General features: G+C 52.3%; 4 protein-coding genes across 4 annotated transcripts; 2 read left to right on the forward strand and 2 right to left on the reverse strand.

Annotated features, from left to right (window-relative positions):
- Positions 1-1578: 1578 nt before the first annotated feature.
- Positions 1579-3306, forward strand: PSV08DRAFT_409322 (uncharacterized protein; the record flags this gene model as incomplete). The annotated part of the gene is made up of 4 exons (XM_014225841.1): positions 1579-1833; positions 1891-2580; positions 2626-2871; positions 2921-3306. The coding sequence occupies exons 1-4, from the start codon at positions 1632-1634 to the stop codon at positions 3304-3306; spliced, it is 1524 nt and encodes a 507-aa protein (XP_014081316.1). The 5' UTR covers positions 1579-1631.
- Positions 3307-5827: 2521 nt separating this feature from the next.
- On the reverse strand, positions 5828-8076 carry PSV08DRAFT_221956 (uncharacterized protein). Its single transcript, XM_014225842.2, has 2 exons — positions 7298-8076; positions 5828-7248 (listed from the first exon to the last, which is right to left on the reverse strand). Exons 1-2 carry the CDS (start codon positions 7980-7982, stop codon positions 5987-5989), a joined length of 1947 nt encoding a protein of 648 aa, XP_014081317.2. The 5' UTR covers positions 7983-8076; the 3' UTR covers positions 5828-5986.
- Positions 8077-8757: 681 nt separating this feature from the next.
- On the forward strand, positions 8758-10315 carry PSV08DRAFT_221960 (uncharacterized protein; the record flags this gene model as incomplete). Its single annotated transcript, XM_014225844.2, has 2 exons — positions 8758-9769; positions 9831-10315. The coding sequence occupies 2 exons, from the start codon at positions 8761-8763 to the stop codon at positions 10169-10171; spliced, it is 1350 nt and encodes a 449-aa protein (XP_014081319.1). The 3' UTR covers positions 10172-10315.
- Positions 10316-10799: 484 nt separating this feature from the next.
- On the reverse strand, positions 10800-11558 carry PSV08DRAFT_389400 (uncharacterized protein; the record flags this gene model as incomplete). Its single annotated transcript, XM_014225845.2, has 1 exon — positions 10800-11558. A coding segment is annotated over one exon (743 nt), but the record flags the coding sequence as incomplete, so codon positions are not given.
- Positions 11559-12223: the final 665 nt, after the last annotated feature.

Consider the following 12223-nt stretch of genomic DNA (forward strand, 5'->3'; position numbering starts at 1 on the left):
TTACATAGTAGGCACTCTGCGCCGCCCCCCCTTCCCCCCCTTGGCCGCCCCGAGTCAATCCGCGTCCCCCGTCTGGAGCAGAGTCGGTAGCGCGGGCACCAGTTCACGCGTCGAGACAGGGTGCCCATATTAAAGTGCAGCTAGCCGCCGCTAGACGGGCTGCTGAGATACACGAGGCCTCGATTGAACGATTTCCCACGTGTGGCTCGCTCGTGTGCTCGGCGCCAGCATATCCATTAATTGGCTGTGCCCTGGCCCTGTCCACCCTTCACCCACACTCGACTCGACTCTCTCCGTTCTCTACAAGGCCTCGTCCGACGGTCGTACATTGCTCCCTGACCGCCAACCGCCGGCTGCCCGCTGCTTTGTTGTGCTGCCCGCTTGTGTTCCCCCCTCCCCCCTCCCCCCCCAGCGTCCTTCAAACTGCCTGGGGCCGTCTATGCAAGGCACCACTACTGCTGCTGTTGCTGTCCCGTCCTTCTCTCTCCCTCTCTCCCCTTCTTCTCCCTGCCCGGCTCCCTGTCCTTGTCCTGGTTCTTCTTCTTCTGCTTCTTCGTCCTCTTCCTCTTCCTCTTCTTCTTCTTCTTCTTCTTCTGCCGCTGCTGCTGCCTCTTATTATTCGGCCACTTCCTTCTTTTTCCCCCACCTTCTTTGCGACATGCACCCGACCTGCTTGTCTGCCGAGTGTGCTTAACGCCCTGGGTGCATTCTTCGGTCTCACGCGCCCTGGCCCTTCCAGAACCTGCTACCCGCATTCGACTTTCTTTTCACGCCTCGCCTCGCCTCATCGCACCTGAGCCTAGTAAGACGTCAACTCGTCGTGTGTACCACGCCAGCTCCACGCCACCCTCCCTCCCCGTCCAGCGAGTCGGCCCAGCCGGCCTGTCTCTTGCTCGAGCGCCCGCCCCGACGCTTCGCTTGACGCCTGAGTGCCGCAGTCCCTCTCCCCGTCGTGCCGATCCCAAATCCCACCATCTGGACGCCCTGGACCAATTGCGCCCGCCAGCACCCACTCCCACCCGCTCTCGTCGCAGCATTGCACCCGCAGCACCCTCCTTTTTTTTGCCTAGCCACTCGTCGTCCTGCCTCTGGTGTCATCGCCGTTGGTGCTGCTGTCCCAAGTCGCTGCTGCTGTCGCTGTCGTCGACGACGCAATTCAACGTGTGGCGTGCGCGCGCGCCCTCCCGCGTGCCTCGTCACATCGCGCTTACCCTCTGAGTCGGTGCCAGTCTGGCTTGGCGTAGCTTTATCCTGCCCTGCCCCACTTCATCGCCTGCGATTCTCTCGTTGGAGCAGGTGCAAACCAGTATCCCCTGCTGAGCTCGACTATCCTTCCCACCCCGCCTCGTCGCTCTGACTTCTCCGTTCCACGCTTCTACTACACGTCGATCCTTGGGAACAGGTCCCCTTTTATTTCTCAATCATTACTTTTGGACCCTCTTCCAGACCCTGGGTCCTGCCCTGACCCGTTACCACTTGCACGCCACCCTGTCAGCCTCCCTATTGGTCCTGTCTCTCGTCACCAGTCAACCCTGTGATCCAGTACCCTACCAAGAGACCTTTCTCACCGACGCAGAGGCCACACTGCCCACTACTATTAAACCGCTCGCTTGTGAGCAAAGCCCACAGCCATGGATTCCGCAGCACAACCGCGAGTGCAGCATGGCAATGGTGTGCATGGTAAACTGCCTCAAGGACAGCAATCACTGCCACCATTATCAACCCTCACAAACGGCTTGCCCACGGCCGAACACAGCCCGGCCCAGCCAAAGCAACAATTGGACAACCGGGACATCCGCGACTCGGGAAATTGGTCCATTGCTCCAAGCAAACGTGAGTATCCAACACCACCCGCCTGTCACCAACACGTTGTCCTAACGTGCACACCAGACTCATCCACTGTCTCGCAGCACATGGGGCTGCAGGTGCAAACGCTTCTGAACCCCTCAGACGATTCACCCTCGCGTGCATCGATACCAGAGACACCGTCTTCGGCGAGGTACTCTTCTGGCTTCTCTCAGTCTTTACAGCCAAGTGCTTTGCCATCTCTCAACCAAGGGTTTGACAACAGACTAAGTGTTGATGCTAGCTCACATCTAGAATCTCGACGCAGCAGTGTAGACAGCCGCATGAATGTCGGTATGGGCCATCTCAGCATCCATCCACAGTCGCCGTACGAGAGCCAGAATGCATCCCGCGTTTCCCTCGTCTCGAATCTGCAGCAGCAACGAGGCATTGCAAACCCCGAGTCGCGCCCCAATGGCACTTCTCCTCTGTCGCCTAATCGCAATGGTCCACGTGCCAACCACCCTCCACGCCGTGCTCCCGTCATTACTCCAAACCCCAAGAGTGTATCGGGAGCCCCTAATCCTACCGCCTCGGCACCGACTAAGGGATATGCTTGGGCCTTTCCAGCAGATGACTTTGAGCACGAGGACAAGAGAGCATCGAGTAGTGGTGAGTCTAGCATTGATCGCTCAAATGTGCCTTCGCGTCAAAACAGTATTGCAACTTCAATCAATAGTAGTATATACACTACTGACTCAAGATTACCCCAAGGTCAACAGCGGCTAGATGACGGCATGTATCCCAATCTGTCTCATGTGACGTTGCTGACTGGTGTAGACATTCCAAGTACCCACCATCATTCTATGCAACATCGTAGCGTTACGAATCTCCAAAGCATAGATCCCAGCAATCCTTTGACTCCTGGTGGCGGAAGCTATAGCCGGACGCCCGAGCTTCGCGTGAGCCACAAGATGGCTGAGAGGAAGCGCAGAAGCGAGATGAAGACTTTGTTTGATGACCTAAACAACATCTTGCCCAACTCGCCAGGCAGCAAATCAAGCAAGTGGGAGATACTTACCAAAGGTAGGCTTTGCCATGGTTTCTCCCATGTATCTTCCTAACAGATTACCAGCCATCGAGTACATACGAAATCTCACGAGAGCACATCAGACTGCTCGTGAAGAGATTGGTCGCTTACGACCTGACGCTGAATATTGTCGACGGGCCCAAGAAGAGAATGAGTTACTTCGCTCCGAATTGACAGCCGTATGGAATGCTCTTCGTCGTGTTGACCCAAACAATGCACACGTCTACGGAAGCATGACTGGTCATCTCGCTCAAGGGCATCCTACAACACCTGGTTCTGCCACCACCGTGCTCCCACCACTTCAGCAACAGCAGCAGCAACAGCAGCAACAACAACAACAACCGCCAGCTTCATGGGTGCCACCGCATGCGAATGCGATGCAGGGCGTCGAGTTTGGTGGAATGCGCCCATACGAACATTCACATCGCTAAAACCTTATTTCTCTTCCAATCCAGCCAGGTTGAACGCTTCTGCTCAACAGCCTGTCTACGGCACTATCCCACACAGTGTGCGGACGGATAAACACTTGCGCAATCATTGTCGATATAGCGTCGGATCCAGTCACGCCACATTTACGGGGTGTTCATCTTAATTTATTATTTTTTTGCTCTTTCTCATCGAGGGGTTCGAGGCACGTGTACTTTCCAGTGTTATATCGACATGTGTACATGCCTTAGTTGACTTTAGGTCAACTGAACCTCCTGAGTGTGGCGTTAATTACTTTCGAATGTGCTTTACGACCTTTTTCAGCATGGAAAAACTTCTCGTAGCATGGCCTTTGCGGCCTTTTTTTGGTCTCCCGGGGGGCGGGGCGGGGGGGGGGGGGGGGAGGGCACTTTTATTTCTACTATGTGAGCGTAGGGCATCATCTATTGGCAACAGGGAGTGATTACCCGACAAGCTGGACAAAATTTATACGCCATATGTTTCCAGGGTGGATTAAAAAAAAGATGAGAAAAACTCAAAAAGGCATCTGTTGGCGTGTACTTGTAGTTTATCACCGAAAAGGGACGGATGCTTGTGTATTTACCATAACCTGAAAACAAACAAGGTCAATATTGTTTATGATTTAGATTTCATTGTGATTTGTTCATTATGTATCATGCTGCTATCCTTGTTTAGTAGCTTAGGACCTATCTGCTGTTGTTTTTTACCAAGGTCAAAGTTAGTCACCATGGCTGGAATTTAACAGCTGCTTAGATTTGCAGCCACTAAAGACGGTGGTGAAATTCCCTTCACAGAGACTTCGCACAGATCCCTGCGTGCAACAACGGTCTTTGGAAATTTCACCTCGCCAACATCTTCTCTATCTAGCGTTAATGAAAAGAATTCTTCTTGCTACTAGCACTGCTTGTTTATACTCTTTGTCTCTCTTCATGCAACTTTTCAACTCGTACTATTCATTGGAGGAGAAAAGTTATCATGTATTAATTTCTTAACAATAACTATACCTTGTGTTAATCTTCTTCCTTTCTTTCGAATGTTTTTTTTTTTGGGGGGGGGGGGGGGGGGGGGGGTTTCAAGAGAGAAACAAAAAGAAACACGCTCGACATCATGCATATAGACGTCTAGTCAAGTATCTAATCAATCCACTTTTCCCCCCCTCCTTCTATTCCACTATAGTAACCTTTTCTTTTCTTGAAAAAAAAGGGAAATGAACTGTGGAATCTTCTTCCCCCAACGATGACAAAGGTGCGTTTTTTCCCCACCTCTCTCTCTCTTTCTCTCTTTTTGCCTCTCTCTATATGTTACGACTAGCTAGCTAATCCAAAAATGATGGATCTATTTTTTTTGTGGCTATATTTCTAGGGGCCAAGTAAGCTGTAAATGTAATTCCATCACAGCATAGATATATAACGGCTTATAGACGTTCAATTCATACCATGATTAGACAAAGGAGAAGGAAGTTTTACCGAGACCCAAAACGGGCATTAATTGAAGAAGCAAAAAAAGCAAAAAAAAGGTACTTGTGCTAATCTTCGTACGTGGGTAAAAAAAAAGACACTTCCAACTCAAATTCGTACTTGGTCGATGTAATACCTGCAAAAATCCCCCAAAAAGTTATCACCTGGTAGAAACGGTAATAGATGCTTCTTTTTTTTTTCCCTCGTGCAAGATGGCTGCTATATCGAGGACTCTGTTTTTTCTTCTTTGGGCGTCCATAGGTACCCCCCGTCCCTTTTTTGTTAGTGCGGAGGACGAACGTCAGCGGCATACCGGGTGGCATGCCGCTGGATAACTTGCAGGAACGGTATTTAGCATGCATACCGACGAAGAACATTGTAACGTTGCTAATGGCCGAATGGGCTGGAAATAGCCCCCTAACGAGCGAACGGGGTATGAGAGTCGACACTTGGGGAAATGAATGCCCCCCCCCCCCTACGCCATATAGTTCATATGCATGTATTTTTTTTTTCTTCTTTTCAACACCACAGATTCTGATTGACTTTGGTAGTATACAATTTGTGTGGCATTTTGCCGATATTTTCACAACTGGAGTAAATGTAGTTTCTGGAAAGGTTTACTTGGCAAAGTTTAAGGAGAGTGAGAGTGAGAGCTGTCTAGGCCCACCACGTGTTCAAACTCTGTTTGTTTTTTGCGTTTACCTTAATCTCTTGCATTAGGTTTCGGGACAGAGAATGCGGACAGGGGTAGTGTGTGTTTAGGTTAAGGGATCCACGTACAGGCGAGTCAGACATGGGGTGGGTTTATGGATGGGGACATGCCATTACTCGTACGTTTCCAGTTTGTCGAAACGGGAAGGTGGGCCAGGTGGGCGATATGGAGACGGCGGAGGGAAAAAAAAAACTCGCTCTTTACCTTTTTTGGGGAAGCTTAGGTTTGAAGGGAGAAAGAAAAGCGATGCAGGGAGGTGAAGAAAAGAGGAATGGTCAAAGTCGGATTCGGAAATGCAGAACAAGGTATAGCTTGATGCGGTCAGACTGAGTAATGCTGAATGAACAAATATGGTATTGTATGTGAAGGGAAATGGCAACCGAGACCGCCAAAGAGGGTATATGTCATTAAATCCAATACAACGACAACATGTCTTCTCACAAAACTTTTCTATACTATTTGAAAACAAAAGACGTAAGCGACAACGCTAGCAGTCTAACCGCGATGCACAATAGTGTCCAATGGATTCTTGGTCCTCAGACCCAACTTCTTATTCATCTGCTTCTTCTCCGTCTTATTCCTAAGACCTTTTGCCTTGATACCGCGTTCTTTCCTCAGCTTCTTGAGCGCTTCCTCCGTCATCTCTTGGCGGAGCATCTGCTCGACTACCAACGTCTTGCGGCTGCGCCGGTCGCCTCGGCCAATGAGGATACCGGCAGTAATGTTGCATGTAAGACTGAAGCTGAGGATGATAGCCGTGACTTCTTTGGGCCGATCCTTGTAGTAGATGCCCCATGTAGTGCCACCAAGGGCACATTGGAACATGGAGTGGAAGTCGAGAAGGACGATAATGGTGATGAGCAGGCGAATGGAGAAGGCATGGTGCGTATATGTTTCGTGAGGCCGATAAAACGTATGCGATTTGGCCAACTTGCTCTGGTGATGTTCCAGCTTCTTTTGCTCCTCCGCAGTCAACACAGGTATCTCTACATCTTCCTGCATCGCTTCTCCAGTTTCCCAGGCAGAAGACGGTGGCATAGCTGGTAGCTCATTGTGATCCTTGAGGTCCTTTAGGCCCCTCTCTTTGCGGACCCTCCAAGTTTTGTGCGCATAGTAGGCGACAAAAGCCATGTGGTAAGTGTCGACGAGGCGGAAGGGAAACATTGTGATTCCAACCACACAGAACAAAGCGGTAAGAATCTGGTCGGCGATTTCGACAAAATAGTCCTGTCGGTGGCCAACGTAGATCCAACCGATAAGAAACAGAACCCATGCTGCTCCCCAAAAGGTAATGAGGAAGAAGTATAACGTGACAATAAAGCCAAGCGGGTTGCGGACGTAGCGTCCGAAACCCTTCATGGTCCGCTTAAACTTTGCACGTCGCGAGTGGAGGAGGTGGCGCACATGGTCATCGAGAGCTGCCTTCTCCTCGTCTGTCCATCCTGTCAAGGAGGCCCCATGAGGGAGCACGGCATAGTGGTGACCAGGGCCTTCCTCCATGGTGGACAGAACCGAGTCGATTGAGTTTCGGCGAAGCAACTCACCATCATCGCCGCGTGTATCGTTCGTTGGTCGTCCTGCTTCGCCTGTTCGTGTCGTTTCTGCCCCCCTAGTCGTGCCCATTTCTTCATCCGATGACTCGGACTCAGTCTGTACTAGATCGTATGTAGGCTGGCGATTGTAGAGCCAGGGCAGATTGGGTATAAATAGCGAGTTTTGGACATTGTTTAGTGTCGTCAAGGTAGATATTTCGGGGTCTGGGAATTGCATTAGCCTACGATAGTGAACTGTTGAGAGATGACTAACCAATGACATCGAGTACGTCAACGACATTATCACCCATCATGCTTTGACGGGGAGTCTTCTCGTTGCGACGCATATGGAAGGCTGAAGAAGTCCGAATAAGGCCTCTTCGCGTGTCGCTAGTACCTTGAGCCGCCGGAGGACTGTTGCCGGAAAAACGGTTCGTAGCTTGCGATTCATGTTCGTACAAGGGCTGTAGATGTGGTGTTCCTGTCAATTGAGGGCGCAGGACATCGTCATTGAACATGGCTTGCGGAGGCGGGCGCGGCTCGGAACTGCTTCGTCTACGACCAGCTTGCCATGCATCGTCGACAGCCAGAGCTCGCTGTGAAGAAGGAGCGGGCGCTGCATCGGCCTCTTGGATAACCTGTGAAGTACTTGCAGGAGGGTGTGAAGTTCTGTGACTGCGGACGGAGGAACTGCGTAGTCTCAGCGGATACGAAGGCACTCGGTGCCCGCTCTGTTGTGAGGCAGAAGGTTGGGGCGCAGGTATGTGGGTGGTGGTGGTAACAGTAGGGTGAGTGATGGTAGTTGAGCCGTCTGGAGATTGTTGTAGCGTGGTCCCCTGTCCCGGGGTGGTGTCAGTGGTTGAGATAGTAGTATGGGGGCCATGGGTGGTAGTCGTGGTAGTAGTCGAAGTGGTGGGCGACGTCTGTGGGTGAGCTTGATCGTTTTGCCTGGGTTCCATGGTTGCAGTGGCGACGACGAGCGCTTCCCCAGAACAAAGAGCGTGGGGAGCAAAGGAGCCGGGCCCAGGAAGTGGAGAGGCAGATGGTTAGATGCAGTGCTTGCTAAGCGTGCGTCTGTCCGGTCGCAACCGGCAAGAGCTTGGCTGATGGTTCAGTAAGCGGACAGCGATGAGGCTAGGGCGGCGCTAGGAAGGGGACGGGCAGCCTGTGTACACATGCGGATGCAAGGCGTCCTGCAAAGGGTGTGGACAGAGGTTGTAAGGGAGCGGGCATGGATGTAGTCTTTGTAGTGCTGTGGCTGGAGGACGGGCGGCAGCGTGTACGGGGAGGGCTCGCCACAGCCACTCCGCGACGGCCGGCGCCCGGACCAAGCAGCAGCCGGGAACTTTGCGTCATAAGCACGCTGGCCGTGCGGGGAGGGCAAATGTCCGTGTTGCACAGCGCCGCCAGCTGCTGACACCCACACATGTATACTATGTACTGCTGCTTGATTACATCCCATGTGCATACAAACACGCGCTGTAACATAATGTGCCACCAAGACATAGACGAGCCGCCACCCTGGCCAGGTGCTAGCGTCCCAGCGTCAAGCTCGCTGTAGGGCTGAGACGCGTCTCTGCCTTGGCCCGTCACGCTTTGGCCAATGCTGTGACGCAACAGTCCCACGCCTACTGTCCCCATCTGTGCCTGAAACAGGGCCGCCTTTGCGCCTCAGCAGTTATAGAACCCAGGTCCTCTCTTCCCACCTATCGCCATCACTTCCCACCTCTCTCCACCATGAAACCCATTCGCGCCCTCTTGCCGGGCCTCATGGCTGTCAGCCATGTTGCTGCCGCTCCCCAGCAGGTAGTCCTGGACGCGTTGTCCAAGTCACCCACCAAGCCTGTAGGAGTCGGCCATTTCAGCGAATGGAGTCGCCAGACCAAGAAGGAGTTTTTGATCGATTGGCAAGCTGGAAAAGAGTCGGAGTGGATTTTGGTCCAGGGCAATGAGGGCGGTGACATGGACTCGATGACTGCAGCTCTTACTTGGGCATACCACCTCGAGCATGCCACCATGAACACCTCCAACCCCCTCAAGGCAATTGCCCTGCTGCAGACCCCGTCACATGCCCTTGACCTGAGGCCCGAGAACAAGCTGGCTCTGGACAATTCGCAAATGACGCCCGGCCACGAAGACCTACTGACACTGGACGAACTGCCCGAAGACCCAGAGACATTGAGCACCAAGCTTAAGGGCATTGTCCTCGTCGACCACTCGGAACCCCTTAAGAAATGGTCAGCCGCCAAGATTCTGAGTATTTTCGACCACCACAAAGACCGCGGCACCGCGCCAGACGCCGATCCCCGTGTCTTTGAGACAGCAGCGAGTTGCACAACCCTCGTCGCCCGTCAAATGCTCGACGAATTGGAGAAGCTCGACGAAGAATATCACATGCCGCACGAGCTCCTCGAGCTCATTCTCAGCGCCATTGCCATTGACTCTGGCGGCCTCACAGGTGACAAGACCACCAAAGCCGACATTGAGACTTCCAAGCGCGTTCTCGCACGCAGCAACTGGAGGAACGACGACCTCAAAGACGTCATGGAAGACCTCGACGACGAGCTCACCAAGGCCCAAAAGGACATTGACAACCTCGGCCTATACGACCTACTCCGCCGCGACTGGAAGTCCGACGCAATCGACACGCCTTCTCCACGCACCCCTGCCATAAGCGTCGGCTTCGCATCCATTCCTTACTCAATGGACGAGCAGATCCTCAAGACGGAGTTTCAGGAGCTATTCGGTATGTTTCCATTGTCCCTACTTCTTACCACCTAAAAATTCCAAGCTAACAATTTGCACAGACTGGTTCGCCATCCACGCCGCCTGGACCGCCCAAGCCAACGTCGACGTGTCCGTCTCAATCAACAAGTACAAGAAACACTACAAGGACGGCAGTAAAGAGAAGATCAGGGAAATCGTACTTGTTGTCCGCGACGACGTACGCATTGATCAAGATCAAGCGGATTCGCTCTTCAAGCTTGTCAAGGACGCGATTGAGAATAACAAAGAGGGCATCGATTTCCAGCCCTGGCACAGGGCCGATGAGCTGGCGCCTAGGCAAATGGTTTGGCAGCATAGATCGGATGCGGGCAGGAAGGTCATCAAGCCGCTTGTCGAGGAAGCTATTATGGAATGGGACTAAAAAAAACGCGTCTGGAAGAGAGGGACTTGTAAAATGACCCTGCTGTTAATCATCGCTGTATACCTATTGTCTTTTGAAGCCTCTGGATTAGGCTAGTCAAACACCACGACTATTGCTATGACGAAGAATGAAAACGTCATGTCATGATTCATCTCTCTCCTATACTACGTGAGCAAAGCCTTCATCGCTATGCAAAACTGAACAATCAGACAAGATCCAAAAACAAGAAAAACAAAAACAACAAAACTAATACACGATGCGAAGCGCAACCCCCACCTTCCCCCACCAATTCTAGCAAGATATACATCTCCTCCAACCCGGCTGTGTTCCGGAACTTCCCCCTCCCGTGAGAGCCTTCCCTTGCGGGCGGCTGGAACTCGAACGGGGGGAAAAACATTCCTTCATTCAAGCCAAGGGCGAAGAGAAAACAAATTGCCGAAACTCGATCAGGATGATGTGAAAGTCCTAGTGGAACAAAAACCGGATATTCAAAAAATCCAGGAAAAAAAAACAAAAAACAAAACAATCAAAAACTTTGAAAAAGCGCCGCCCAGATGCCATTTTAAAAAAAAGAGAGGGGGTATCATCATCATCAAACGCCAAAATTAACCAATGCTGTGCGTAACCATGTCCGTCTAAGGGCGCTACCGGGGGCGGACGCTACGTGCAGCAGGAGCGGGCTTGCGCGCGTTGGCTGCATTGGTCTTGGGAGAGAGTACATGGCCGCCGCTCGTAGGCTTGGTGCGAGATCCAGCCCGGGTCGAACGTGTGGTGCCTGTCGCCGTCTTCTCCGCCTTCTCAGTCTTCTCAGTTGCGGCCTTGGGAGCAACATTTCTAGTGCGCTTCTTGGGCACAGGCAGTTCAGAGTTTTCCTTGTCCTCGCCAGACATTTCGTCGCTGCTGCGCTTCTTTGCTCGGGCCGTCTTGGTTGCTTTGGCGTATGTGGGGACAGTCTTGGTAGTCTTGGGGTTGGAAGTCGACTTGATGCGCACTTCTGGGGAGGATGCGGGTCGTGAAGAAGGCGCGCTGGGTACAGCATTGCGGGGTTTGCGACCAGCAGTGCCAGTACCGGCTGTCTTCTTGGTGGCGGCAGTAGTGGTAGTTGCTGTTGTTGTGGTGGCGGTAGTTGTTGTGACCTTGGTTGGTGGGGCAGGCGCGGTGATAGGTTGTACTGGTGCTGACGCCTTGAGAAGGTTGGCAAGTGTGGTTTGGCGCGTCACGATCGGAATGCGGTTGACGCGTCGCTCGAGGCGCGACTGCATACTGGCGCACTGAGCCTCGCATTGGGCTCGTAGCTTCTCAATGCGCGAGTTGAGTTCGATTTGGAGGTTTGCAAGCATATTGGCCTTGGCCTCAGCCGTAAGTCCGCTGGCGATATTGTTCATGGTGATGGTGGGAGTGACGCGTGAACAGTCACCAGGTTGATGGCAGTAACGGGTATAAAGAGAAGTTTTCAGGAAACCCCTTAGAGTCTCGAAGATATCTTTGGGTAGTCCTAAGAAGCTTTGGCGTCGTCACTGCGATTGAGGTTGGGTCCTTCAGGTGCTGTGTCCAGAGAGTAAACAACGCGTATTCGGCCGCGACGCTGACAATGCAAGGGCAGATAGAAGGTGAAGAAAAACGCCGCAAGGCTATCCAGTACTTTTTGAAACAGCTGGAAGAGTTTTTGGGCTCTTCTGATGTGGTTGTGGGTGGTGTTGGCTGCGGCTTCTGAATCTGGTGTGGGATGGTAGAGGAAGGAAGGATGGACAGTAGGCGAGGCTTTTGTACTTATACCCACGCCAAGGTTGCCAGCCGCCTCCAGCCTGCACACGATGTAGAATAATAATTAAGATATTGAAGCCTCTTCGAACACCCAATGAGTCACTTCCAACAAAATGACTGCAACACAGCGCTGCACAGCAGGGCGCGCAATTCACGATATCTCAAAACACATGAGTAAGGTTTCGATTATCTGCATCGAAATACGAGTCATTTCTTCTAGTATAGTCGCGCACGGTCTCCCGCTGTCTCTCGTCTCCACGTGACGTCGGGGGTTTGCTCGCCAGCCTC

Source organism: Bipolaris maydis, assembly GCF_028858645.1.
Source record: "Bipolaris maydis strain C4 unplaced genomic scaffold PSV08scaffold_6, whole genome shotgun sequence".
Taxonomy (NCBI): Eukaryota; Fungi; Ascomycota; class Dothideomycetes; order Pleosporales; family Pleosporaceae; genus Bipolaris; species Bipolaris maydis.

Coding starts and splice junctions, on each gene's coding strand:
- PSV08DRAFT_221956 (XM_014225842.2), bottom strand. CDS start 7,982: ATGGAACCCAGGCAAAACGATCAAGCTCACCCACAGACGTCGCCCACC. Junction 7,249..7,297: donor TGACGTACTCGATGTCATTG/GTTAGTCATCTC, acceptor TGCAATTCCCAG/ACCCCGAAATATCTACCTTG.